Here is a 27,999-nt window from a genome sequence, read left to right on the forward strand (position 1 = left end):
TCTAGAAGCACCAAGGCGCCATTCTCTTTCGTATTGAGCTTCAACGAATGGGGTGGTATTGGGAATTTCCTGTCACACCTTTCCTTTAGTCAATAACCTACTTGGGGAGGACGAGAACCCTAATGTCTATCACCCCTAAACCGTTCTAGCAATTTGTTTCAGGCAACAGAGAAAATAATAATAATAATAATAATAATAATAATAATTGATGCAACATGATTTGGGCACTCCTAGCTAGCTGAAACTTGGCTCCTAGCTGTAGCAGACGGCACCCAAGATGAAGAGGAACGTGAAGGGTTCCCGGGGAGCTCTCCCGGCGGTAACACTCCGGTGGCTAAGTTAGAACTCTGAGGAAAATTCAAAGAAGACACAGAGAGTTAAGAATGTTGAAAGTGCTAGCCTCAATACCTTTGCTTCGTGAGGGTCGAGGTCCTTTTATACCGGAGCTCAGTCACATCAGGTGTAACTATCACTGCCCTAGCCGTTAATGCCAGTGTTGGGGTGGCAGGTGCAGGCTGCTGTTGCAAGGTACGGACTCGTCAGGCGTGCCATGCTTTTGAGAGACGGTAGGTAGAATGACGCCTGGCAAGGGATGCGGGCGCTGCCACCAGATCCGGCAGGTACGGATGTCAGGTAGATCTCCCCAGCAGGCTGCCAAGCTACTGTGCACCAAACCACCTGGGGCTGGTTTGCCTCGGCATTGAGGTGCTCGCACTGGAGACGAGCCTTAAGCAAGTAATAACAGGAGTCTCAATGGTGTTGTCCCAAGGTGTTTCTCTCTCAGGACACTTAGCCAAAAGCCAGGGTGCTCCCTTCTTAGGAAGGGAGAGCTCGAAGTCCCTTAGGAGGAGCTCGGGTCCCTTTGCACAGGGGGGGCTCAGGGCACTCCACCCTCAGGCTCGGGGCGAGCTGGGCCTTGCTTCTCGGCGAGTGGTCACACCCGTCAAGTCATTTGGTCAGGCCTTGGCAAGCTCGTTATGCCAATTTGTGGCCAGACTATCATGTTGAGTTGTCACTTATACCAGGTCATGTCCACGTGCCCCCGTGCTATGAGGTCGGGCCAAAACAACCTACATCAATTGTCCCCCACTCCCCGTGCTTGGGGTACTGACCTAGTGTGGGGAGTCCACAGTTTTCGGGGTGGATTTGGCTCAGAGTCTAAGCTTTCTTGTCTGCCAGTTCATAGGTTGGATCGGTTCTCTGCTTGGTTCTGTTGGGCGTAGCTCAGATCGCGTACGGTCTACGCGCAGATGTCATGCGACTTATAGACTCCGCGGAAGTCAAAAAACGCGCTAAACTGATTTCGCCTCGAAGGTCGCATAGCCAGTTTTAATGAGGACCGTAAGATCATTTCGATCTCAACCGTTGGTGCCCGTGTATAGTGGCTATAAATAGCGAGGGCCCTGACCATTTTCCTTTGCCACAAATCCTCAACCATAGTTTTGAGCTCGCGTCCAAAGCCTCCAGCTCGGGACAGTTCTTCCCAGTCCGGTCCATCTCTCTTCAGTGAGTCACCCTAGCTCTTCTTCAGTTTTGTTTTGTCTTCCTTTGATAGCCAATTAGATGAGCCTGAGGTGGGTACCTCGGCTCAAGGTAACCCTACCGGAGTCTAGTCCCCCGAGGCGTGGGAGGCCTTGGGTAACTTGGCATCCACCTCTCACCGAGGTTGGATGTCGAACAGGTTCGGACCCTCCACCATGACCCTGGAGAGGCTCCGCCACCTTATTCAGCAGTACAACCTGCCCAGGGAGTACACCTACAGTTTACCTGTGGGTAACTTCCCATGGGAGCACGACCCTGATGAGGTTGTAATCTTCCGGGAGCAGATCATGGCCGGGCTGCGTCTTCCCTTCCATCCGCTCATAGCGGTGGTCCTGAACCACTTCAACATTACGATAGATCAACTTCACCCGAACTCGGTCTGTAACGTGGTCGGGACCATCTCCCTCTGCTACGAGTATGTCCTCCCCCTTAATCTAGACATATTCTATTCTATCCTCACCATCAAGAAGAGCACTTCATGTGTTCTCCCAGAGCACAGGAGGGCTTACTACTTGTCCCCTTGCCCAGGATTTAAATTGATGCATAAGCTTCCTAAAAAGATCCCGGCCTGGAAGCAGGACTACTTCGTAGTTCGGGACCCTGCGGGGTGGCCCTTCCCTACTCACTGGAGGGCGGCTATTCAAGACCCCAACATCATCCTCGACAAGAAGACTAGGGAGACATTTCAGTCATGGGCTGAGGTCGGTTGTAGTTACAAGGATTACATCACCGAGAGTATGCTCATTCAAGCTGGCTTGAGCCTAGGTAGGTAGTTAGTACCTTAGTTGTTTGGCATGCTCCTTTCTTTTACTTGAGTACTAATGCAAAGTTATGTTGCAGGTCCCATGGAGGTAGATAAGCTCAAGGGAGATCGGCTCTTCAAGCACATGAAGAGGAGGAAGAAGCGGGCTGCTAAGAGAGCTCGTATCGAGTCACAGCCAGCCCCCACTCTCGAGCCCAAGCTTCCGCCGACTCCAAATGGAGAGACGATACTCTTAAATGGATCCCATTTGAACCTGGTGACCGGAGCCCATTGAAATGGAGCAAACTTGTGAGGATCAAGATCCTATTAGATGTCACTCTCCCGTTAAAACAACATGTTCCTTACACTCTACTAAATGGAGAGATGATCCATGTGAAAATACAATATGAAAGGCTTCCTCGATACTATAAGTTTTATGGCATCATCAGACATGAATCATCTACTTGTAGAACAAAACACAAACTTTTGACAACTCTCCAGAATTGTTCTACAGAGGAAGCTAAAACCAAAATATGAAGTTGCCTACATGACCAAATCACTAAAAATATTAGAGTTGATTCTATGCTAAAAGATCCTCAAAGATTTAAGTCTGGTTTCAAGAAATCCAATCATCAACAGGACTCTTCGGATTCACTGGAATTACTCCTGACAACAGTTATCAAGCCATCGAACTGCAATGATGCTCCATCTTTGGAAGGAAGGGTTACACCCGAAATTCTTGGGGTGACACCGCCAAATCAGGCAAGTTACTCGATATTCCCTCGATTGAAATTACTTCCAATTCAAATTTGAAATCTAACCAATCTCTGCATATTTCTACCAATATTATGATTGATTCAATAAGCAAACATGGGAAGTTAATGCATCATGATCCCACATCTATCCTGGCTTCTTCCACTATGCTACCAACTTCAACATTAAGAATGGACACTTTCGTTCAAGAGCCCATTGCGGTGCACTCCACACCTTTGAACAAAGTAACGACTATCTCCAAAGCATCAATGCCAACACCAACTGATTGTGAATCTCTTCTTTGAAAGCATTCCTGCTAAATCAAATTCTAATCTAGAAAAATCCTTAATAATACAGAGTCATCCTTTGTCTAGTAATAGAAGCAAATCTCAACCCATGCTTATTAATACGGAGCCAATTGATAAGGTTAAAAAATCATCAACAAGCAAAAGAGGATCATTGAAGACTTTTAATTGTTGGAAATGGAACAAGGTTTCCATATTACTGATGGAGTCCATCCTTCACCAGCAAATAGCATCTGAACCCGATTAAAAAAGCAAGCTCGCATTAAATCTCTAGATGCTGCTACTCAACTAAACTCTAAGGCTGAGGTGGTAGAGCCTAAACTGCCCCACCAAGAGCCATGGAAATTCTGTCTCGGAATTGTCAAGGCAGGGGGAGCCCCTTGATAGTTTCCCGTTTGGCAAGGCTTCTCTCCATGCACAAACCTAATATATTTTTCATCTCTAAAACCAAAAGTGGCTTGGAGAAATCACAGCATATTCTCAAAAATCTCTTAAGATATCACATTGAAATAATTCCCTTTGTAGGGAGATCGGGAGGCCTTTGGTTTGGTTGGATTTCTATCATTTCTATTGATCTGCTGAAAATTGTTGATAATGCAATCTACTGCACTATTAGGAATAAACCTCATTACCAGGAATGGGATCTTCTTTGTTTCTATGTCCCACCAAACTATATTGCTCGAAGAAACTCTATTGATGATTTAAAGGACTTTCATGCAACTGCCAACCGCCCTTGGGTCGAGTGTGGAGATCTTAATCTAATTAAGTCACCAATTGAAATTTTTGGTGGCAATGATGTTTCCTCCCATACAAACAACTTCCTCTCCATGGCTATGGCTGATTAAAATCTTATTGATCTTGGTTTCTCAAGCCCTCACTTCACATGGTCAAACAACAAAGGTCTAGATTAACTCATTTGTCAATGGCTTGATTGATTCCTAGCTTCTACAGATTGGATTGGCTTATTCCCTTTAGCCTATGTACAACACCTTGCTCATTATGGCAGTGATCATCACCCAATTATCTTACAAACCAAGATGTTTTGGAAGGATCAACAATACATAACACATTCAGAACAAATGTGGATTCATGAAATTCATTTCATGTTAATTGATTTGAAAAATTGGAGCAATATTTCCTATGGCAATATGCACCATACAATCAATCATCTTGAATCTGAATTGCTTCATCTTCAATCACTCCCAGCTTCTCCAAAAACTCTTCAGGACATTTCTAGAGTTCAAAAAGATCTAGAATGTTGTCTTATGCGTGAAGAACTGTATTGGAAGCAGCATGCAAATGTTGATTGGACCTTGCATGGTGATAGATGCATCACATACTTTCATATCTCTACAATCGACAAAAGAAGAAATAATGGAATTTACTGTCTTAAAAATTCTGTTGGAAATTGGAGCACCAATGATGATGAGATATTTCAAACTCTCGCTTCATATTTTAAAGATCTTTTTACTTCTATTAGCCCACGTTTATCAAATATCCAAGTTCCAAATTTAAGCATGTTTCTCTCCCTTGAAGAGAATGATTTACTTTGTTGTATTCCCTCCACTGAGGAAGTTAAGACTTCTTTATGTCGGATTGGTCCTTAGAAATCACCTGGGCCAGATGGAATGCATGCAAGAATTTTACATAATCAATGGTCCGTTGTGGGCACTGACATCACAGCTTGGGTACAACATATTTTCATAAATCTAGAGGATATCAAACATGTGAATTCCACTTATATTTGTTTGATCCCAAAAACTGAGACAGTTGAAAGCGCAAAAGACTTCAGGCCCATTGGCTTAAGCAATGTTCTTACAAGATTGTGGTCATCTATAATCGGCTGAAACCGATCCTCCCCAAACTGATATCCCCATTCCAAAGTGCTTTCACTCCTGTACGAAACATAACTAATAACACAATTATCACTCAGGACGTCCTTCATAGCATGAAGAAGCAAAAAGGTAGAGTTGGAAGCTTTCTTCTTAAACTTGATATTGCTAAAGCCTTTGATAAAATGGAATGGTCCTTTTTGTGCTTTGTTCTTCACCACTTTGATTTTTCAGCTGAAATAAGTAACAATATTTATCAATGTGTCTCCACAACCCAATTTGCAGCGCTTGTAAATTGGCAAACCTAGTTTTCCTTTTTGTCCAAGTAGAGGTTTGCGACAGAGATGTCCTTTATCGCCCTACCTCTTTATTTTGTGTATAAAAATGTTGTCTAAGCTCCTCGAATCCAAACTTCAGCTCAGGGAGATTCATGGCTTCAACTTCACCAAAAATTGGCATCCATGTCTCTTACTTGATATTTGCAGATGATCTTCTATTTGAGAGATGCAGTTATATTGAGGCAACCCGTATTCTTGGCGTGCTGCATATGTTCTATAATTGGTGTAGACGAGAGATTAACCTTAATAGATCGTCCATTTTCTTTATCAACAACACGCATAGAAGAATACGAATTCGCATAGCTAGCAAGTTTGGAATATCCTTTATGAAGCGAGGAGATAAATATTTGGGTGGTCCTCTCTTCTTAGGAAGAGCTAAAACTATGGAATGGAATTATTTGGTGGATCGGTTGAAAATGAGATTGTCAAATTGGAAAAAGAAAACTCTCTCTCATGTTGAAATAAGTGTGTTCATCACTACTCTTCAAGCTTACCACAATATATAATGCAAACTTATCTATTGCTGCCAACAATCTGTAATGAGTTTAACAATGTTTGATGTAACTTCTGGTGGTCAAACTCAAACTCCAATTCTTTACATCTTCAAACCTAGTCATCATTTATGTTACCAAAGGAGCTTGGTGGACTTGACTTCCGTGATGCAAATTTGAAGAATGTATTGCTCATTATAAAATTAGGTTGGCATTTCTTGAGCAATCCCAACTCTTTGTGGGCAAAGATTTTCCATGCTAAATATATTAAAAACTCAAATTTTTGGCGGGCCAAAATCAACAATGGATCTTCTTATATCTGGAAAGGCATTTTGAAATGCCGACCATACCTTCTAAAGGGTTGTCGATGGCTGGTGGCCAATGGTTGGAATATTAACATTATTGACGATCTGTGGTTACTTGTTGTTGTTCAACTAAACTCTTCTCATCACTAACATATGACTTTAAAGGTTGCGAGCTTAATTGACCATTCTACAATGACTTGGCATCGTGATCTGATGAACTCATTCATTAACTCTACTGTCTCCAACCATATATATAATATAGCTATCCTAAGCCCAAATGCAAAAATAGAAGACACTTTGGATTGAACTCTTACACCACATGGAAATTATACAACAACTTCCGGGTACAAACTCCTACTAACAGAAAAACCGCTACATTCTTCTGCTCATCTTTTTGATGATGGGTTCCCATGGCATTATTTCTAGAGCTTGAAATTCATTCTACCTAAATTGTAGATTTTCATTTGAAGAATAATGCATGATGCTATCCATGTCAAAAGAAGACTGAAAATGGTGCTTAAACACATAAACACTTCATGCTCTCTGTGTGAGGAAGAAGAAGAATCACTTGAACATTTATTTCTCAAATGCCCATTGGCAAAGCAAGTTTGGTTTGGTGCAGACATTGCTATCCGTTCTGATGTAACTACAGACATGAGCATGGCTGATTGGCTCACAAACTGGATAAAGCTTTTCAAATCAAGGTTCACCATTGATATTGATTTACTGAAAGTCATATCTCTTCTATGGCATATCTAGATTGCAAGAAATGCTCTAGTATTCAATAACAACCCATGGGATCCTCATATCATTATGCAACGCACCACGAGTTTTACTCATCAAAACTTTTTGATCACTTCTAATCATCATGATAACTTTATGGATCCTACAAAGAATAGATTGATTCAGCCAGTGCACTGGATAAAGCCTTCCAATGGCTATTTAAAAGTTAACTTTGATGGAGCCAATTCCTCTCAGAAGTTGGGAGTGGGAATTGTAGTGAGGGACCATACAGGTTCTCTCATCTTTGCACGAGCTATTCCTATCAATTCTTCGCTTCTAATTGTTTCTAAAGCCACAACTCTATTGGAAAGTATCAAATTTTCCATTTCCATGGGATTCTCTCATACCATCTTTGAAGGTGACAATGAAATAGTATTAAGCTCTTGTTGGAGGAAAACTCTCATCCTCCTTGGAGCATTTTTGCTCTATTATCTAGTTGCAGGAGTCCCCTCGATCACCTTGATGGTTCCTCAGTTACTTTCACTCCAAGATTTGGTAACCAAGTAGCTTCACCACTTAGCTAAATTTGCTCTTACTTGTCAACTTCCTCAATCCTAATCCTCTTCTCCTGAGTTTATTTCTTCTATATTGAACAACGATGTAACAAAAAATTGAATGAAGGTGCCTAAGGGAGGACTTGAATTTTGATGTATCCACTGAATAGTGTTAATGACATCTTTTGCCTGAAGGCGTCAAGATACAAAATGTGGTGGGGCCATATCAAATTAAATCACCCTAACGTGTCCATATCAAATTAAATTGCCTCAAATGTGGTGTGTCCCAATCATTTTTGTGTGAGAAGTTAATTCATTTTTATGATTTTTCTCATAGAGTAATAACATCAAAGGGGGAAGTAATGAGCAAAATAAAGTGGAACCTATTAATTTTAGTAGTTACTATTTATTATTGTAATTAATAATTATGATAGATAATGGGACAAAGGGAACATGCTACAAAGATTGACTATATTGGGGGAATTTGGGTTTACTATTTATTATTGTAATTAATAATTATGATAGATAATGGGACAAAGGGAACATGTTACAAAGATTGACTATATTTGTAATTAATAATTATGAAGTGTGTGAAAAGCAACTTGGAACCCCTATTGAGAGAGAGAGAGAATTATTGGTAAGAATAATTAGTAGAAACAATTAGGACCAGGGTTTTTATTTGAGTAGTGGATGTATTTTATTATAGATGATTAAGACTTGACTTATTATACTTTTGATGATCTAATTTAAAATTAACTAATCACATCTGTTAGTTATTTATTTATTTTTTATCTTTAACAAAATGAGATCCATTAACACTTTATTTATTTTATTATTAACAAGCCCCTTGGATTAGGATTAAAAGTGCACTTTAGTAACAACTGAAGTTGGAAGTAAAATGACTTGTTATTTTGACTTTTATTTATCAAATAAAAGACAAGGCAATAAGCTTTTTTTCAGTCCAGCTACTTCAGCCGTTATCAAACGGCACGGAACGGCTTATTTTGGGCCCATTCATGATTCATCTTCCAAAAGAGGGGAGGGGATGCCCCTTTCTCATAGCCACGTGGCGGTGGTGACTTGGCGTATGAGATATTATAGACATTGCTTGTTGCATGGATCCAACCTATACAAATTAAATGCGTTGCCACCGAGGCATTTTGACTTCTGACAAACAAATAATTCCTCCCAAGTCCCAAATGTCCTAACTTTTCTTCGGCTTCTAGCAACGGGGTCCACAGCTTGATAGCCACACGATTATCATCATCTTGGGAGACACTATCTCGTACGTATTGTATCAACGATAGTAGTAGATGTACCCAATATTCCCCCTCCCCTCCGTTTGTTTTATTTTCGCATTTTCGGTACATATTACGAGACAATTATTATTACATCAGTAGGTAGAGAAGACATTCATCAGAGCTTGTGAACGCAAAATGGTAGACAATTACATATAAATACCAGGGGGCTCAGGTCTTTTTGTTACTGTTGCTGCTTACAAATTTCCTTAAGCCCTTTTGTGGTTGTTTAGGGCCTTTCGTTAGGGTTTCGTCTTTCGAGTTTTGATCCAACTTCACTTTCTACACTCGAATATCTCGATTCCTTTTTTTTTTTTTTTTAATTTCTGGGGTATCGTTGAAATATTTGATCTTCTTCCCTCTCTCAATCGTTACAAGGAAGTTTCAGAACAGAGACAACAGACCATATATGGGGTTCCGCCTCCGCATTGAACCCTAGGTTTCGTGGTTGCTTATTTAATACTTGAAGGTTGAGGGTCTTCGATCTTCTTTTTGCCCATTTAAATCTGCGCAACATTTCTAGAGTTTGGTGGAATGTTATAGCGTATAGGCATCGTCGTATTCGTTCTTTGTGGGGTTTCGTTTCCATTTCTGTTTCAGTTTTGCTATAAAAGAGGGATTTTTAGAATTGGGTGGAAGGACATCTTTTCTTGCTTTGTTTTGTACAATAACCACACATTTGCATCTGGTCGTGGTGGAAATCCTCTGTTTCTCAATTTCTCGGTTTCTATATTTTTCTGAAATTTGGATTTCCCTAAAGTTCTTCGCATAGGAATAGCAGAATTTCATCTAGGTAATGGTTAGAATTTTGAACTTTTCGCTCAATTAATACTAAGTAATTGGCAGTTAGTTTTGTTTTCTCATGGACGACGGAGAGCTTGATTTCTCCAACCAAGAAGTGTTCTCAAGCGCCAACTTGGGCGATCAACTCCCTAGCAGTTGCTCCATGGATGAATTCTTCGATGAGCTCCTCAAGGATGCCCAGGCATGCACCCATACCCACACTTGCAATCCACCTGGTCCAGATTCCACCCACACACACACTTGTTTCCATGTCCACACCAAAATCCTGCCTGCCCCCTCCGAAGATAAGGCAGCTACCGATGACACAGAAGAATCTGTGGAAAAGAAGGCTAAGAAACGGCCGTTGGGTAATAGAGAAGCTGTTCGTAAGTACCGTGAGAAGAAGAAGGCCCGAGCTGCCTCATTAGAGGACGAAGTTGTTAAGTTGAGGGCTCTGAACCAGCAGTTGTTGAAGAGGCTGCAGGGTCAAGCTGCATTGGAGGCTGAAATAGCTAGGCTCAAATGTTTACTTGTGGACATCAGAGGGAGAATTGAAGGGGAGATTGGATCTTTTCCTTATCAGAAACTACCAAAGAATGGAAATGGGATTCAAAACCTTGTCCATGCGAACTTACCTGGCGCATATGTCATGAATCCATGCGATTTGCGTTGTGATGATCAAGTTTATTGCCTTCATCCAGGGGTCGAGGGCAAAGGGGAAGAAAGTGCAGGATTGACTAGCCAAGGGTTTAATGCTTGTGAAATTGGGAACCTTAATTGCCTGGGGAATTCTAATTCGGGATTGAAGGAACTTCCAAGTTGCGGAAATGGGAATATGGGACAAGTAGTCAATTCTTCGAGTTCTAATAGGAGAAAAGGTGAAATCTTGAACTCTACCTCTTATCTCCTTTTCTGTTTCCACAATTTGCTCTATTCATGTTTCTTTGATATTATTTTTTATGAATGAAGCTTGGTTAAAGCAGTTTTAGAAAAAAAAAATGTTTCATAGCGTTCTTTTAACAATTTAGCAACTTTGGTGCTTGTTTCTCATGGTCTCATATTACCCATATAACTCCAACAGTTTATTCTATTTTGTGATCACAAACATGTATTGGTCTAGAAATATTTGTACTTTCTATGATTTCGAAATCTTCTGTTTATATATTTTGGCGTCTATACAATCTTATAGACAATTTAGAGCTTAGTAAAGTGGAAATATAGATTGTTCTTGGATCCTTTGAGCTGAATGACTCCTTTTATTTTATGGTAAGTAGTGGTGGCAGTGATATTAGTAGTTGGATGCTTTCTTTTCCTTTTCTTTTTGCCTGATTAGTGGTGATTGCATTATGTTTTAGCACTTCGCTTTGTCTAATTTTGTGAGGAAGAGGATATAGTAATTCAGAACTTAGATGTGCAATTTGGTAATTGGGCTGTTTATTGATGAGATGCTTTGATGCTTTGTTAACTTAGAAATGTTCATTCAATCTTAGAAAGAGGAGCTTGGTATTACAGAATCCAATGGTTGCATATCTCATGCATGAAAACTTCCACTTCTACAACCTGGGCTATAATCATCATTTTGTACTGTAGTAGATGTTATGGTTCCCTGATTCCCTCCTTTTACAGGAGACAACTGATTGTCAGTGTATAATTTTATGTCAGAGGAGAATGTCTTCCTCACAATTTGTCCCATACTGGGGCAGGTCTTGAGGCAAATTCATTTACAAACTCCAGTCTAACTTATCTTTCATATGAAGGGAGGCATGCTGGTACCTTTCTGATAAGAGGGGACATAAGTTGAAGCCTTAAGGACCCTATGCAAGATATGAAAATGAAAGAAGGAATAGAGACTGCATTACATAAATACATTGAGAATAGCATCTTATGGATGAAGCATAACCTTTTTCTTCATGTTGATCCTTCTTTATTGATCTAGAAACTGAAGAGAAGTATGGATTTATCACCATCATAACTCCTTTCTCATTAATATTCTTTCTTTGTTAGGGGGTGCTCATGCAGCAACATGAGGTTGGGGAGCTAACTTGATGGAGTCTGCTTACATATACCAATAAGCAATCTAGTATAATCTCCACTATTGCCTTCCTTTGAACTCTTCTTATTCATTTATTTCCTTTTTGTGTTTCTATTTTCCTGGGTTCATGGTGCAGTGAACTTAATTTTGTCTCGATCTCCTCACCATTGACCAAACTATTGCCCCCATCCACCTTCCAAATTGGTTTAATTTCCTGGCCTAGTTTAAGCTTTTCTACCCAGATGCCATGTAAAGAAGCAAGTTTGAATGGATTTCTAATGCAATTCCGTTACTTAGTGAGAGGCTAACGAAGGGAGAAACTTTCAGTTGTATTTGCATATAAGGATCAGCTGCCTTTAAATCTGAACTTCATAATTTTCTGAGTAAACACCTTCCGTTGGATGCATTGAACTTGCTGCTAATCTCCGAGATTCTAATGAGTTCCCGCCTTCTTTCTTAGATGTGTAAATCCTGGATGGATGTATTTACAAGTAGAATGGAAGTTGTTAAAGCTTTCCTATTTCAGTTGCATCTTTGAGTTTTGTGAACAGGTGAGCGATGTGTGTGTTTTATTGTAAGAAAATGATGGTTTCTTATATTTTCACCTCACCCCTTCTCTAAAAATAGCACACTATTTAGCTTTGCCTAATCATGGATGTTGAATGTCCATTTAGAAGGGGGCAAGCTGATGCAAATGGGAACAACTACATGCTCAGCCCACATGATACTTAAAAAAGATGTGCTTTATAGCATTAGCACTTAAAATATATAAACTGAGTTGGTTTAATAAATTAAACTACAAAAGTACAAAAATAAGATGGTGGTGGTTATGGTTATGGGTTACACCCCTTTTTCGGTCCCATGAAAAAAAAAAACGAAAATACATGGTTTGTTCTCCCTCGGACATTTTTATTGGTTTATTATTCAAACCCCCACCTATGCTAGTACCCTTTGAATTGTGATAGATTACTCCATTTGTTATTGTTTGTAATTGTACAAATTTATATAAATTTGTGAAAAAAAAAAGATGAATTTCCATTTATGCTTGGGAATGGGAATTAGCCTTAATAGCAGTTGGTGGCAAAATTTAGGCTGTGTTTGGTTGCAATGCAATTTTATTTGCACTAGTATAGATCTATGGGAGTGTAAATGAAAAAAAATTGCAAATTTTGGTTTAATTTTGTTTTGGATTTTACTTCATGTTACCTTGGGTCTTATTTTCATTTTTATTGCAACCAAATAAAGTAAGGTAAAATTTGAAACAAAAATAAATAAAAACTTGCACCCAAATCATTCGCACTACTAATGTTTTGCATCAGTGCAAATGAATTTGCACTGCAACCAAGCACAACCTTAAGATTTGAAATAGATATAGCGTGTGAATTTGTTATTAGCAAAGTACAACTCGAAGCATAAACTCTTTTTCTTATTCTGGAGTCCGGGTCTGCTCACAGAACCTCACCGACCTCAGCCTGTCCTGGCCGCACATCAGGAATATCTCCCGTACTTATTTGCGAGGTATTATTGATAGCTTCATTGACGTGGATACGCTTATGCATTGGTTGTAATCCCAGTGCTACAAGTTTTTCCTTGAACACCAACACCAAGTGATGTCTGGCTCATTTACAGGATTTAACACCGAATGCCAGTGAAGTGCTAATACAACTCATGGCAATGGGGATGGGGCCATTGCTTGGGCTGTGATGGTAAACCCATAAGCTTTACTTTTGAATATGTATCTACATGCAAACGAGACAGGGCAGATGCATATGGCATACAGTTATTAGGTAGCTCTAATTCTTTTAATTATGGGGTTTTTATAGATTCATTTTATAAGTAGAGTTGAGAACAATCTATCACACTACAAATAAAGTTACTTTAACACGTGGGCTTTGGGACATACATTTAGAAGAACCAATAAAAATTTCTTAAGAGAACCATAAATTTCCTAAATAAAGGTCTGAAGTCTAAACCCGGAGTGAGACTGCAAGTATGACTGATTGTTTAATTTTAGGATTAATTCCTGGCTTCAATGTCTTAGGTGTATCACATGGGAGTTATGAGTGATACCAGAGACATGGCTTGTTGCTAAACACCGCTCTTTCATTCCCAGTTAAGATTAACATTGCTCACATGGGTACAAGACAAATCCGATGAGGAAACTGTTACTCTTGCTGTCCTTGAACACAAACACACACACACTCTGCTTAAAAATGTTTAATCAGTAATAAACCTGACGAGTCTGAGAAATAAAGAACTCGACCAATTAATTGTACAACCACGTCCAACATAACCAAGATACTGAATCACAATGAAAATCGAGAGGAATGGTACATCCAGTGACAATTTTGAGACAAGGCCAGTGAATTGATAATGATTTACCTGCATTGATTTGGAAATATAACATTTTCCTCCCAAGACAAACTATTCTGTGCCTGCGATCCAATTGAAAGTTGATAATAGTGCTTAATGCCCGGCCAAGCTTCCATTATCAGGGATAAAGTGCAATGCAATTTCATGCTAAGGTACACATTATTCCCAGCTACATGCAACCTATAATTAATCATGGTTTATATGTTAATGATCATCTTAATAAATGCTTTCTGACATCTTCCAGACTTGAAGGATGTTGTCCTCAGCTACACTTGATATAACCCAGGGTTCATTTTGATTCCATGAGAAATCCGAAATCTTAGATGTGTGACCGCCGTGAGAAAAGAGAAGCTCAGGAGGCCCATCCTCAGCATCTCCTTCAGACTGCTCGTCTCCAATCCTAAAGGATAAGCACATCACACCATGATTCAGAACAGGAACAATGGCAAATTCGTTTGTTAATAATAAAGAAACAGAGGATAGAAGCATAAAGAAACCCATTATGACATGCAGAACCTAAGACTGACATACAAGTAGCATATGCACATGGTGCGCATGGTAAGACACCTAGGTTATCCAAGAATTCCTTTTTTACAGAAGCCTTAGTCAACAAATACTAGCAATTGTGAACAAAGGAGAAAGCCATAGGGCCTTTAAGAAATGCACATCCTTTGGGGGCAACAATTGGGCATCCAGGATAAATGAGCCATGGGGCATCGTGCAAAGTAAAGACAGTTTCTAGCATACAATAACTATTTTACATAAGAGTATAAAATTGGACTCTAACTTCTAAGATTAGTATTGGCAAGGAGCACAAGCACCTAAATTCATCCAGCCTGAAAAAATAAAAGGCTTATGTTCATTTTTCAGTTAGGTTTCTTAGTCCCCTAAAATGAGTCCCACAGGCGATAAAGGCATGGAAGTGGAAACACCAAGGGAACTCTTGAAAACCATGCCATTCATTTGCAAGTGATGCATACCTGTTAAGATCCCAAATCATCAACCTCCTGTCATTAGCAGAAGATGCCAAGACAGTTTCATGGTGAGGGCTCCACTCAACCTGGAATACCTCCTCCCTGGAAGAAACAAAATAGTGAGATATGTTCTTTCATACAGTGAGAGTTTGGCACACATAACCAATATTATAATCATCCCATAAAGACTGAAGAGATAACAGAATAAACATTACACCCAAAAGGTATGCAGCAAAGCATCACTAATTAGTATGCCTTCTTTTCCATCTTTAACCAGGTTCTGATTGTTCTAGAAAAACTTCTGAATGATAGTTTAAAATTTAATTAACCAAGCAATTTGAAAAAGAGTCGTATTTTCAAATGCCACACACTTTTAACATATTTTCAAAGTTTGCTGGTAAAGGATAAAAAAAGAATCATCTAACAGCCCTGATAAGAATTATGATATTAAAAATGACTGAGTTTTAAATAGTTGCCTAAGCTACACCCTCCAGACCCATGGATTATCATTTGCAAAACAGTATGACATGGCCAATGTCACAGAGAACATGCATTTAAGCATTTAACCTAATCAAGGAAGGGAAATCCTATGAATTCCTTTTTCCTATCAATGACCATTGAATTACTATAGTAGTTAAGAAATAATAAAGGGAAGGTCCAGAAAAGGGTAAACCTTTAAAAAAACAACAAATAAAACACATTGTCAAGCCTTTAATGCAACTCTGTTCTTAGCAATCTAAGTCCACCTCATTGGCTTGAACTTGGAATTAATACAAATGCAGTGTTTAATATTCAAAGAGACAAGCCTAACCAAGGAACCATTGATTGAAAACATAAGCATAAAGGTGGCCCACTTGGTAAAATTTTAAGATATCTTTTCTCCCATTTCAATCGATGACATATTGAGATGTTAGCAAAGCAATCCAAATTCTTCTACAAGGAATTTAGCATCAAGAGTATGGTTGCCCCCTCTCAATTATATTAAACTAATCTTTGATGGGAGTAGCATTGGAAAACCCCAAATTTTTACACTGGAGGAGTCTATGAGAATTGTAATAGACACATTGGCTTCAATGTTTTAAAACACAGAGGCATGACGTGAGACGTTCCACTACCTAGAGGCGTGAGGCGTAGTTCAGAATGCAAGAGGCATAAGCCTCCATAAGAGGAGGGGGGTTAGGAGGAGGAAGGGGAGGAGGATGAAGAGGAAGGCGCAAGTCTCCTGTGTTTTGGGAGCGCCTGCACCTCCAGGCGTACGCCTCCCACGCCTTTTAACACTGATTGGCTTTATACTCTGGACCTATTGGTATGAGTCACTCAACAAGGGCTGTGCCAGCATTATTACAAGGACCGAGGCTGGGAAGATCTCTATATAATGCAACTCAAAGGTAGTTGTTAAGTGGTTTTAAAACAACAAAATCAGGGCCTTGTCAGTATACACACACCATAAGTAACCGACTAGACAAGTAATAACATCTTATAGTTGGGTTCAAAATTCTCCAACAGCAGATGAGCTAGATAATAAAATAAAATAAATAAAGGCCCACAGGGAACATTTATACTGGGCAGTCGATCCTCAAGCATCTGCTCAATGAATGCAAAAGAATGAAAATGTGATTTTGTACACCATTCATTCCTTATCTAATAAAATTTTTAGCAGTTTTTGATAAAAAAATTTGCAGCATTCAATAAAGAATCCAGCGAGTGAATGACATTCTTTGCTAAGTTAAAGTTTTCAAGGCCATTTCTTAATGCCAAAAGCCAAGTCAATAGCATTGGTTGAATGATTCTTGGTAAACCAAGACTCTAGGCTTAGGTTTTTAAATAGAAAACACCAGGGGCCAAAAAGTGGATAACTTCTAAAAATGGCACCAAGACCAGGGCTCCAGGGTTTTATAAAATAAGAACTTAGTTGAACTTTACAATGTCTATAGGAGGCAAAGAATATTTTGACACATCCAAATAGATATGAAATAATATATGCATGTAACTGCATGGAACAAGTGAAAGGGGCGTAGGCTTTATATGCTAAGCAACAAAAGGCAGTCTTTTTAAGGACATTCTTGTTAAGTTGGAATTTAGAAGAATGTCATGCCCCAAATTGTTCAGTTGAAACTAAACTGTTTTAAAATTCCATAACAAAACAAAAACCACCAGCATCCCAAAACCAGATCCCATAATTATCAGTCTGATGAAAAGGATTTTGTAATCAACACCTTGAAAGTTAGATCATGATCTTGATAATGCTGCACAAACAGGCATTATAGGCCATCTAACATATGTTTCGTGAACAGGAAATTTCCATCATTCAACAGTGGAAAAAAGTGTATGTAATCTAGTAATGCATTTTTAGGGTGTTGGCACCATACAAAAGCCTCTCTACTCGGATGAATGAACATTACTTGTTAAGATTCCTAGACGCCATTAACCATTACCATTCTAAGCTTGTGGGTGAAATTATTCTGCATATGCTATTAAATGTATCCATTTCAGTTTTCCCTATCCATATTTGCAAAATTGCCATTTACCCCGTACTTGAGTGAACTATTAATCATTATATGAGAGCTTTCTGGGTTCTGCATGAAAGTTCTATAACCCAAAATTGGTTTGGCAGGGAAAAAAACCCTTTGTTCCTGTGAAGCCATAAACTGCAAGACTCTGGTAAAACAATCTAATAAGACAAATTTCTACCTTTTTTTTTTTCTGGGGTGTAGGGGCAAGGTCTATCATACACAATGTTGGTTTCCGCCAGAAGAGGAAAAAAAACAAGCAAAAGTAAGGCTGTTCCTCCTAAGAACAAGGACACTGATAAGCTACACAGCAAAACTGAGCTACTTCGAGGGAGCTCTTCCTCCTAAGAAAGAAGATAAAAGGAAGGAAAGGAATTCTGGTAATGTTTTCTACTCTTCCTCAGACTTTCACAGAGATATTTATACTACTGCTCCTCATGCATAACAACCTGATTTACCTGCACATGGGGAGGGAGGATTAGTTATGCTGGCATGTCTTCCTGGAGCAGACAAATTTGATAGGGGGTGCTACACGAGATATCTTTGGTAGACTGCCTGGTTGAACCCTCTGAACCTGAGATGGCTGAATCGGGGTTCTATCAGTCCCACCTCGCTTGGGAACCACCTAGTGTTTTAAAAGCGCAAGGCGCAAAAAGGCACAGGGTGAGGCGCGCACCTTTTTGAAGGCACAAAATTATAAAAAAGTCAGAAAATTCATAAAAAATGCCAAATTTTCAAAAAAATATATTAAACATAATATTAATAAAAAATATAAACTTAAATTTTAAAATAATGTTTTAAAAAACCTATTATCTAAAATTAAAATACATAAACATAAGATGTAAAGCATATTCAAGTGAGATTTTAAAAATAAAATCAAACATATAAAACATTTTCAAGCATTTAAAACCTCTAATCATAGTTTTCAAGGCGCCAAGGTGAGGCTAGGCGATTACGCCTAGGCAATGGATTTTTTATGTTGAAAAACATAGATCCTAGGATAGTTCTCTAGGTATCATAACCATATTTCTTTAATAATTATTCATGATTTTCACAAGAAAAGTATAAATTTCATATAGTATAGAATATCAACATATTCATGAGAAGAAAAGGAAGAAGGAAAATAAATTCAAAAAATATAGGGGCTGAACCCTTATTTTTGTTATAGGAAAAGAAAAAAATAAAAAGTATTGGTAGTAGTAGTAGTAGTAGAAGAAGAAGAAGAAGAAGAAGAAGCAAAGGAAGAATATATGGAAGGGGAAAATGTGCTGATTAGATAAAATTTTTAATTCTTCCTTACTTATTGGTTCAAGTTTTTAAGTCCGAGGGTTCAATATAGCATTTAGCAATGTTTGTGTTGATTAAACCCTAATATATAAGAAAATAATAAAAAGAAATTAGTATATAAACACACAAAATGATTATTTTATTTTAATAATGTCTATTTTATAATTATAATATCAAAAAAGAATGAATAAAAAAGGTTTTTTATAGTAGGAAGTAGAAAGCTGTTAGGCGATTAGGCAAGGCAAGCCTCAAAGATCGCCTTGTTGCCTAGGCGTCGCCTTGACAACTATGCCTCTAATCTTTTTTTTTCACTCAATTGCATTACTTCATGTAGCTAATGTAATGCAAAACATATTACATTCCTAATTCTACGAGTCGCCTTTGTGCCATGCCCCTCGAGGCAAGCCCAAACAAGTCCACATTAGGTCTTAAGTTCTTAGTCAAAAATAATGATTTTATAGTTTTAATTGCTTTTTAAGAAGACACTTTATTACCCCCAATTTGGTAATGTTAATGTTGTTCATTCATTCATCCTAATAAAATGCACCTCGCCTGTGCACCTAAGCACGTCTTAGACGCACCTTTTAAATCACTGGAACCACCTTGTCCTCAAGGTTGAAATTTGAGAACTGAAGCTGAAGTTGGGACACATATTCCTAAGTGGCGTCCTCTAGAGGGAGGTTCTTCCAATTGACCAGAGCTTGCTTGATCAATCTAGCACCTGACTTCACCCACTTGAAGTCACTAATGGAATGGGATTCTATCATGATGATTCCATCTTCAGGGAACTGGGGTAGACTGGAGCTGACCTTCGCTATTGAAGATAAGCAAGGTTTCAACAAGCTGACATGAAATACAGGGTATAATCTGAAGTCGGGAGGTAGGTCCAACTCCCTACTTGGAAATACAGGGTAAGCTGCCAAGCACACTGAGCTAGAGATGTCTGTCTATATGGCTGGAGTTTAAGGTAAACCAAGTCCCCTACTTGGAACTCCAACTCCCTATGTTTCTGGTCATAATATAACTTCATTCTCTGTTGAGCCTTCTGCAAGTGGAGCTTAAGATCCTTTAACACCTCATCTCTTGAAGTTAACTGTTCTTCCACTTCAACGACAATTGTGGATCCTTTCTCATAAGGCAATACAGCTGGTGGGTCATGCCATACATGATCCTGAAGGGGGTGGTTCCTGTTGACACTTGGTATGAGGTGTTGTACCAGAATTCGACCCAGGGCAGCCACAGGGCCCATTGTTTAGGTCTCACCAGTGGAGCAGCGTAGGTAAGTCTCCAAACAGCGATTGAGAACCTCAGATTCCGTTTGAGGATGGTAGCTGGTTGTGTGCAACATCTTAACTCCTTGGATTTGGAAGTAAGCCTACCAAAGGATCTCTGTCTGTTAGTAACTTAGAATAGTGTTTGGGGTGCCATGTAACTTTGCTATTTCTTGGACATAAGCTCTAGCCACTGCCACTGCTGTATATGGGTGTGGTAGAGCTATGAAATGGGTATATTTTCTCAACCTATCAACCACTACCAGTATTACTGACTTCCCATGAGACTTAGGTGACCTGGTGATGAAGTCCATGGTTATGTCGTCCCATACCTTTTCTGGTATCATTAAGGGCTGAAGCAAACCTGCTGGAACTTGGGTACTGTACTTCTGCCGTTGACATGTGAAACATTTAGCAACATACTCCTTGATCATGGATCTCATTCCCTTCCAGTAATAATGTCTTGATACACACTTGTATGTGCGCAGAACCCCAGAATGACCTCCCATAGCTGAATCATTAAACATACGGAGCAATTCCCCATAACACGCTGATGTATTTGCCACCACTATTCTCCCCTTGTAAAACAAGGTGGAATCAACCACTGAATACTCAGGGACTGATGCTGGATCTTGCTGCCACTTGGACCTGATTTGTGTGAGGGCTGAATCATGTTGAGCCTCTGCTTTCAACTGTTCTAGAAGCTGGTAATGAGGTTGAGAAACCCCCAGCAGATGCAGTTCTTCAGCTCTGGAGAGAGTGTCTGCAACAGTGTTAGAGGAACCGGGCTTGTACTCAATGTGGAAGTCATACCCCAATAACTTGTAGGCCCAATTTTGTTGTTCTGGGCAAAGAACTCTCTGGTCCAATAAGTGACGGATGCCCTTGTGATCAGTTCGAACAGTGAACCTCCTTCCCAATGAATAAGCCCACCATTTCTGAATGGCTAGTGTGATGGTCATGAGCTCCTTCTCATAAGTGGATTTGGACTGAGCTTGAGGTGACAGAGCCTTGCTGAAGTAGGCTATGGGCTGGCCTAGTTGCAACAGCACAGCCCCAATACTGCAGCTTGAAGCATCTGTTTCTACAACAAATTCCATTGAAAAATCAAGTAAAGCCAAAGTGGGAGGGGCTATCACTGCCTGTTTGAGGGCCAGGAATGCCTTCTCAGCCTTATCATCCCACTTGAAAGAGTTTTTCTTCAGCAGCTGAGTTAAGGGGGCAGCCACAACTCTGTACCCCTTAATAAAGCAGCGGTAGAACCCGGTTAATCCCAAGAAGCCTCGTAAGGCCTTCTAGGAAGTGAGACGAGCCCATTCCAGCATGCAACTAACCTTTTCTGGGTCTGTATACACCTTCCCTCCCGCAATGATATGACCTAGGTAGTGTACCTTGGTCTTCCCAAAGGAACATTTAGTTGGCTTAGCAGCATAAAGCTGGTGTTCCCGCAAAATGCTTAGGGTGCTGCAAAGATGATCCATGTAAGCTGTCCATGACGGATTGTAAACCAATATATGATAAAAAAAGACCAAAAAGAAATAGCGCAAACAAGGTTTTAAAGACATCATTCATAAGTCTTTGAAAAGTTGAGGGAGCATTGGTTAAGCCGAATGGCATAACCGAAACTCATACTAACCATCTAAAGTTCTGAATGCTGTTTTGTGAATGTCATGAGGGTATACTCATATCTGGTGATAACCCGATCTTAAGTCTAGCTTAGAAAAGAATATGGCCTGTCCCAGTTCATCAAATAACTCTTTAATAACAGGAATGGGAAACCTGTCTTTCACAGTGATGTGATTTAAAACCCTGTAATCAACACAGTCGCCAAGACCCATCCTTCTTCTTAACTAAAAGGACTGGTGATGAAAATGGACTGTTGCAAGGCTGAATGGATTTCTTTTCTAGCAACTCCTTCACCATCTTCTCTATTTCTAGCCTCTGATAATAGGGGTAACAGAATGGTCTTACATTTGTGGGGGCAGCTCCTGGGTGAAGTACAATTTTGTGATCATGAACCCGTTCCGGTGGTAGGGACTTGGGCTCCTGAAAAACATCTGAAAACTCCTGGAGTAGTTGTTGTAGCTGAACTTGTCTAGCAACTGAATCTTCCTTATTATCCTAGTTGGTCAACACAGGTTCTGGGCCGATTTGGCCCAAGTGTATGGAAGTAGGAACACCATAATTCTGGCAACATTTCAGTATAGCCTTAGGGGAGTCTACAGATGTGGGCTTTGGTTCCAACCCTTGGAGCTGATAATGCACTCCTTTAATGGTGAACTCCATGATGAGTCGGTTCCAACCACAAAACATGGGCCCCACTTGTTGGAGCCAGGGGATACCCAAAATAACATCTGTCCCGGAAAACCCTAGAGGGTATAGGTCTGTGTAGAACAAACAGCCCCGTATATGAAGCCCAACTTGTTTACAAAGCCCATCACACACGATCTTATGACCATTAGCTACCTGTACTACGAAAGGCCCAGTGGGCTCTACCACCAAGCCCAGTTGCTTTGTTAATTAGGTGGTAATAAAGTTCAGTGAGCTGCCACTATCAATCAGAACCACCACACTCTGGCCCGAAATAAAGCCCATTACCCTCACAGTCTTAGGAGTTACAAACCCTATAAGAGCATGTAGGGATATCTCATGGGTTTCTAAGTTGGTTTCCTCAATGGGTGATAGGGGGACCTCCTCACCCTTAGATTCCTCCTCATCTTCCCCCAGCTGCAATAGGAAAAGTTTTGGGGCTTTGCACCGGTGCCCCAGTCCAAACTTTTCTTCACAGTTGTAACACAAGCCTTTTTCTCGCTGGGCCTGCATCTCAACCCACGATAGCTAGCTTTCTTATTGGGTAGGGGTTCTGGCCCATTGATTTGGTTGAGCCAGATTCATCCCAAACTTGGGAAGTCTTAATAACTGAATTGGGTTCCTGTCTCAAGGGCAGTCCGGGGGGGTCTTAAGGATTGGGCCGAGAGTCCTGAAAGACTTCTTACTTCTCTCGATCTTCTCTTCGAGGAGTCTGGCCAAACCTACTGCTGCTATAACAGTCAGAAGTCGCATGGCCTTAACTTCATGCTTGATTTCATCCTTGAGGCCCCCTACAAAACTTCCAACTAAGGCCTTCTCAATCCAGTTCTGAACTCTGGATGCCAACTTCTCAAAATGATTTTGATATTCTCTAACCGTTCCAAACTGTTGGATCTTGGCCAAAGATTCATCAAAGTCTTTGTTCCCAAAAGGTCCAAATCGGACATTAAGGGCTTCAGTGAAACCAAACCAGGTGAGTTGCAAGTGAGACCTTCGGTACCAATGATACCAGAGATTTGCCTCGTTGTCAAGGTGGATAGCCACAATTTGCATCCTCTGGGAGGCAGGTATTTCATGGAATGCAAAGTATTGCTCAGCTCTATTAATCCAAGGTACAGGATCATCACCTGAGAAAACGGGGAAGTTGATCTTGATCGATCTTCCTGAAGGACTTCCATGCAGCCAATGACTATCTCCACTAGACCCTTCTTGCTCACTTTCCCTGTTAGCCCTAGAAGTGGTCCTCTCGAGCTGTGAGATGAAGGTGGTTATGATTTCCTTCATCTCCTTCACATCACCATTGATCCGATGAAGATGCTCTTCCAGGCGATTGACTCAATCGTCAATGACGTTGGACCTAGTAGGGGAATCCCAAACCGTGCTCTGATACCAGTTGATAAGCTACATAGCAAAACTAAGCTACTTCAAAGGAGCTCTTCCTCCTAAGAAAGAAGATAAAAAGAAGGAAAGGAATTCTGGTAATGTTTTCTGCTCTTCCTTAGACTTTCACAGAGATATTTATACTACTGCTCCTCATGCAGAACAACCTGATTTACCCGCCGCACTGGGGGGATTAATTATGCTGACATGTCTTCCTGGAGTAGACAAATTTGATAGGGGGTGCCACACGAGATATCTTTGGTAGACTACTTGGCTGAACCCTTAGAACCTGAGATTGCTGAATCTGGGTTCTATCAGACACTATATTGGAATTCTAGCATTATACAAAACTAGAGGCAATAGAATAGGAAAATCAAGTGATTTTGTGCAAATCACTCCATTATTCTAGTGGAGTCATCTTTCTCTCTAATTGGCATGAGTTGAGAATTAACTATTTTGGCAAATAATTTAAAAGTTATATGCTCAGCTTTAAAAAGAACTTTGATTCAAAGAAAAAAACACAAGGTAAATTTTTCTAAGAAACATTAATAAATCAGGGAGAAGCATGAGGAAATCTTCATTGACTCTAAAACTTTCTGATTATGAAAGTACTATAGAATAAGATTTCAAGGTTTAAGAAGGAACTGTAAATGAATGAACAAAACCATGCAGACTCTTATGAAACCTCGGAAGATTTAGTAATGCTCTTTAATGCTATCGGCCTACCCAACTCACCTCACCTGACTAACACACTAGGCCAAAACTTGATGCAATAGGCTAGAAGGAAATTTTGGCAAACAAAAATTAACCACTAAACAAAATATGCATAGATAATGGCATAAGATAATGTATATAAATAGTTGTTGAACTATAAGCTTATGATGAATAGTTACTAAAAACACAATATCCCCCAATCTACTAAAGAAATAAACTTAGGTGATAATATGGCACAGATGATGCAGGAGTTCCATAACAAGTAAAAGAACATACATGTGTGCAGAAAAGCTATGTAATGCTGTTGTTAGCTTCCGCAAATCAAATAGATTAATGGTAGTGTCTGAAGATGCTGTTGCCAGAATCCATTCATTAAATGGATTGAACGATAAATAGTTCACCTGAAAACAAGAAAGAGATGTAATCAGGATGAACTCTCTGAAATTTTTGCCTGTAAATAAATGTAAAAGGAACTAGTATATCTGCAACTCTCTGCATTCCACTTTTTGGATTCATAAAGGAAGCACTCAAAATGTTGAAATAGTAGATTTTATGGCGCTTTTCTGTTGCTTGGATGGAAAATGGAATTGAATGGGCAGGTGTAATGGTGTGTCAGTAATTCCGTTATCCACCAATAGAGATGGCAACGGGGTGGATTTGGGGAGGGTTTTGTAGATTATAGACCCTACCCAACCCACCTCCCTAAACCTCCCAACGCATACCAAGCCCAAAACCCATAGCGGGTTGGATTTTGAAAAATCTAACCACCCCCCCCCCCGCACATGAAAATGCAAAACCCTTCTTCAAGGGTATGGATGGTTGGGTTTAGAACCTGAATTTAATTTTCTATTATTTCTTATTATATATAAGCAATAAATAAATAATTAAAATAACACAAAACAACAAAATTTCCAATTATTTGATAAAACATGTAAAAAACACATAAACTTTCAATTATCTTTCATATAAAATTTAAAATATTATTAAATTCAATACCTAATAGATAAAGTTTATATGCTTTCCAACAATATGTGGGTCGGGAGGGTTAGGTTTAGCTTAATACCATACTGTACCCGTCCCCGTATGGGTTGTAGAATCCCAAAACCCATCCCCGACCCAAAGCCTGTCATTCAAGCAAAAAAATCCACCCCAACGGGATGGGTAGGGGCGGTACCCACCGGGTAGGGTAGAAATTTCCATCCCTATCCACCAAAAAACAAGATTCTGCATAGCATTTCCATTTTCCCCCCAATTCAAACAAAGCCTCATGGTCTAAATACTGCACAGTTATAACTGCACCAAAGCCGACAGACAGTCTAGTTGTTGAAAGAGTAATAACTAAATACGCCTCTCAAAAGAGTAAAACTCATGTTGTTGTATAAATCAGTATTTAAACACAACAGTTGAGACAATAAAATCCGAGTATAAGCACCATATATACACGCAAACCTGATAAAAATGACAACTGGACATTGCGAAGTGTCCATTTCCCCAACAGATATGCATGAAGAGAATAAAATATGACTAAAAAAGATTAATCAATTTATGCAAACGTAATAGAATGAAACAGTACAGTATGATGTAATCATAAGAGAGTGCAAATTAAAATAATTCAAGAACAGCTTCACCTCTTTCTCATGAGCTAAAAGTGATTGTTGTGGTTTGTTCAACAAAGACGATCTCATATCCCAAATCATCAACCGTCGATCATCCCCTACTGACCCAAATAAATTTTCATTCTTCAAGTGCCATGCAACATCTTCCACCACATCCTCGTGAACCTGAATCACCATTCACCAATTCCCAGTTTAGCATCAAAGATGTAGCGAAAAATGTTAGTAATTTTCTCACATTATAATGTAGTAAACTAATGCAGTCAAGACAGAACACAATTACCAAATTACCTCGCATATATGCATCGCCTCAAGCACTTTATCTTTAGGCATTTTAGAGATATCCCACAAGCATATTTTGTAGTCATTTGAACCACTAAGAAGGTAGCCCTCTTTGAAAGGACTCCAAGATAAGCCATAACCTTCTTTAGTGTGACCCCTCAATCGCAAATCAGGATCACACGGACCCCCTTGATGTTTTGCTGGGTGTTTGGTGCAGTTGAAAACATACAAATCGGAACCACTAGTTTTAGCCGCAAGAAGAGAAGCATTTTGCGGCATGTGTCGAGCACGATTAACTTCTCCATCAACACGTATCTCTTGTGTAACCTCAACCTGATTATTATAATGAACAGAAAGAAAAAGAAGAAGAAGAACTACCAGGTGATTATTTTCTTTTCATGTTTTCCATCAGTTTGAAATTCTTTCAAACAACTGGTATTCAAATAACTTCAATAAATTGTAACATGCACAGCTGTTTGTTTCTGACCTTGGGGATGGTGAGGCTTTTGGAGGGCTGAGAGTTGTCGATTTCGGAGGAGTTGTCTGGAGGAAGAGGGAGGTGCACGTCGGCGATCATGAGGGAGTTTGGAGCGTCGTCAGATGTGTGGGTCCCGAGGATTAGCTTGTGCACGGCGAAGGATGCGTCTTCGGCGTCGGTTTGGGGCAAAGAAGGGAGCCACTGAACGGTGAGCGATGGCCATACGAGGGCATGAGAGATGACCAGATCGTATAAGAAAGGTGTGTTCTTCTTCCATACAGAAAACTCCTCCGCCACCTGATCATCTCCCATCTCCTGCTCTTCTCCCATCTCTGTCGCGCTTATTCTTACTTCTTGCTTCTCTCCCGCCAAAAAAAAAATGAGGTGAATTCGTAGAGAGAACAGACTGACTCACTCCTTTATACAATGCCCGACACGGATTAAACATATGATCCGAGGACTATAGAGCAAAGAGGAGAATCCAAAGCGAAATTGTGGCGGGTAGGACCGTGAGATGAATGGATGATGCAACTTGGCCGGGTTAGCCTGAAACCAACCAAAAGAGCCGGATGGGTTTGGATGGGGTTGAAGTTTGGGTAAGAGTTTGGGGATTAGAGTGTAAAATATGAATTTAACTTTCGGAAAAGTACTGACAGCCTCAATGCATATTTCTGATTTTCATCGCAGAATTATAAACTTTTAAAATGTCAACAACCCATACTCTATCCACACCCGCCCATGAATTGACATTAATTCCGAGCTGACACCTCCCCAACAATATTTTGGGCCTACAAATTTTGATCCTATCTGAATCCTCATTCTCCCTTCTAATTTTTTGGATTGCATTAAGTTTGAGGCTTCGATCCAACCCAAACCTAGTATGTATATATTATGATTTTTGGGTTGCATTAGGTCCAAAAGATGTAGCCAAAATGATTCCTGATTACCACCCCAAAAGTAGCTCGACCTCCTTTGATGTAGCTTCCATCCTGTTGCATCGAAGAAGGGTGAGTTTGGGATTAGACATGATATGGTTAAACACAAAACCATTCCTACTTTTTCAAATGTTTCAAAGAATAATGGCAGTTTGATCCATTATTCCTCTTTCT

The 27,999-nt window shown here is 39.8% G+C and overlaps 2 protein-coding genes across 3 annotated transcripts; one reads left to right on the forward strand and one right to left on the reverse strand.

Annotated features, from left to right (window-relative positions):
• Window positions 1-8,963: 8,963 nt before the first annotated feature.
• LOC148849299 (basic leucine zipper 23-like) lies at window positions 8,964-12,347 on the forward strand. Its single transcript, XM_088952363.1, has 2 exons — window positions 8,964-10,544; window positions 11,671-12,347. Exons 1-2 carry the CDS (start codon window positions 9,746-9,748, stop codon window positions 11,691-11,693), a joined length of 822 nt encoding a protein of 273 aa, XP_088808489.1. The 5' UTR covers window positions 8,964-9,745; the 3' UTR covers window positions 11,694-12,347.
• A 1,594-nt stretch (window positions 12,348-13,941) lies between these two features.
• LOC148849300 (WD-40 repeat-containing protein MSI2-like) lies at window positions 13,942-27,746 on the reverse strand. Of its 2 annotated transcripts, XM_088950604.1 has the most exons (6): window positions 26,900-27,746; window positions 26,422-26,745; window positions 26,146-26,298; window positions 24,794-24,918; window positions 15,052-15,147; window positions 13,942-14,471 (listed from the first exon to the last, which is right to left on the reverse strand). In XM_088950604.1, the coding sequence occupies exons 1-6, from the start codon at window positions 27,218-27,220 to the stop codon at window positions 14,288-14,290; spliced, it is 1,203 nt and encodes a 400-aa protein (XP_088806730.1). In that variant the 5' UTR covers window positions 27,221-27,746; the 3' UTR covers window positions 13,942-14,287. The 2 variants fall into 2 exon arrangements, with proteins under 2 accessions (XP_088806730.1, XP_088806731.1); XM_088950605.1 differs by lacking the exons at window positions 13,942-14,471; window positions 15,052-15,147 and adding an exon at window positions 21,359-21,577 and having other exon boundaries at window positions 26,900-27,368.
• Window positions 27,747-27,999: the final 253 nt, after the last annotated feature.

The sequence above is a fragment of the Nelumbo lutea genome, chromosome 6 (genome assembly GCF_056320005.1).
Source record: "Nelumbo lutea isolate HS-2025 chromosome 6, American lotus-T2T, whole genome shotgun sequence".
NCBI classification, from domain to species: Eukaryota; Viridiplantae; Streptophyta; class Magnoliopsida; order Proteales; family Nelumbonaceae; genus Nelumbo; species Nelumbo lutea.

What these genes read in the sequence shown, in the direction of transcription:
- LOC148849299 (XM_088952363.1), top strand. Translation starts at nt 9,746, where the DNA reads ATGGACGACGGAGAGCTTGATTTCTCCAACCAAGAAGTGTTCTCAAGC. An exon ending in GAGTTCTAATAGGAGAAAAG is followed by an intron (nt 10,545 to 11,670) that starts GTGAAATCTTGA and finishes TTTCTTTGTTAG; the next exon opens with GGGGTGCTCATGCAGCAACA.
- LOC148849300 (XM_088950604.1), bottom strand. Translation starts at nt 27,220, where the DNA reads ATGGGAGAAGAGCAGGAGATGGGAGATGATCAGGTGGCGGAGGAGTTT. An exon ending in AAAGCCTCACCATCCCCAAG is followed by an intron (nt 26,746 to 26,899) that starts GTCAGAAACAAA and finishes TATAATAATCAG; the next exon opens with GTTGAGGTTACACAAGAGAT. An exon ending in AGGCGATGCATATATGCGAG is followed by an intron (nt 26,299 to 26,421) that starts GTAATTTGGTAA and finishes ATGGTGATTCAG; the next exon opens with GTTCACGAGGATGTGGTGGA.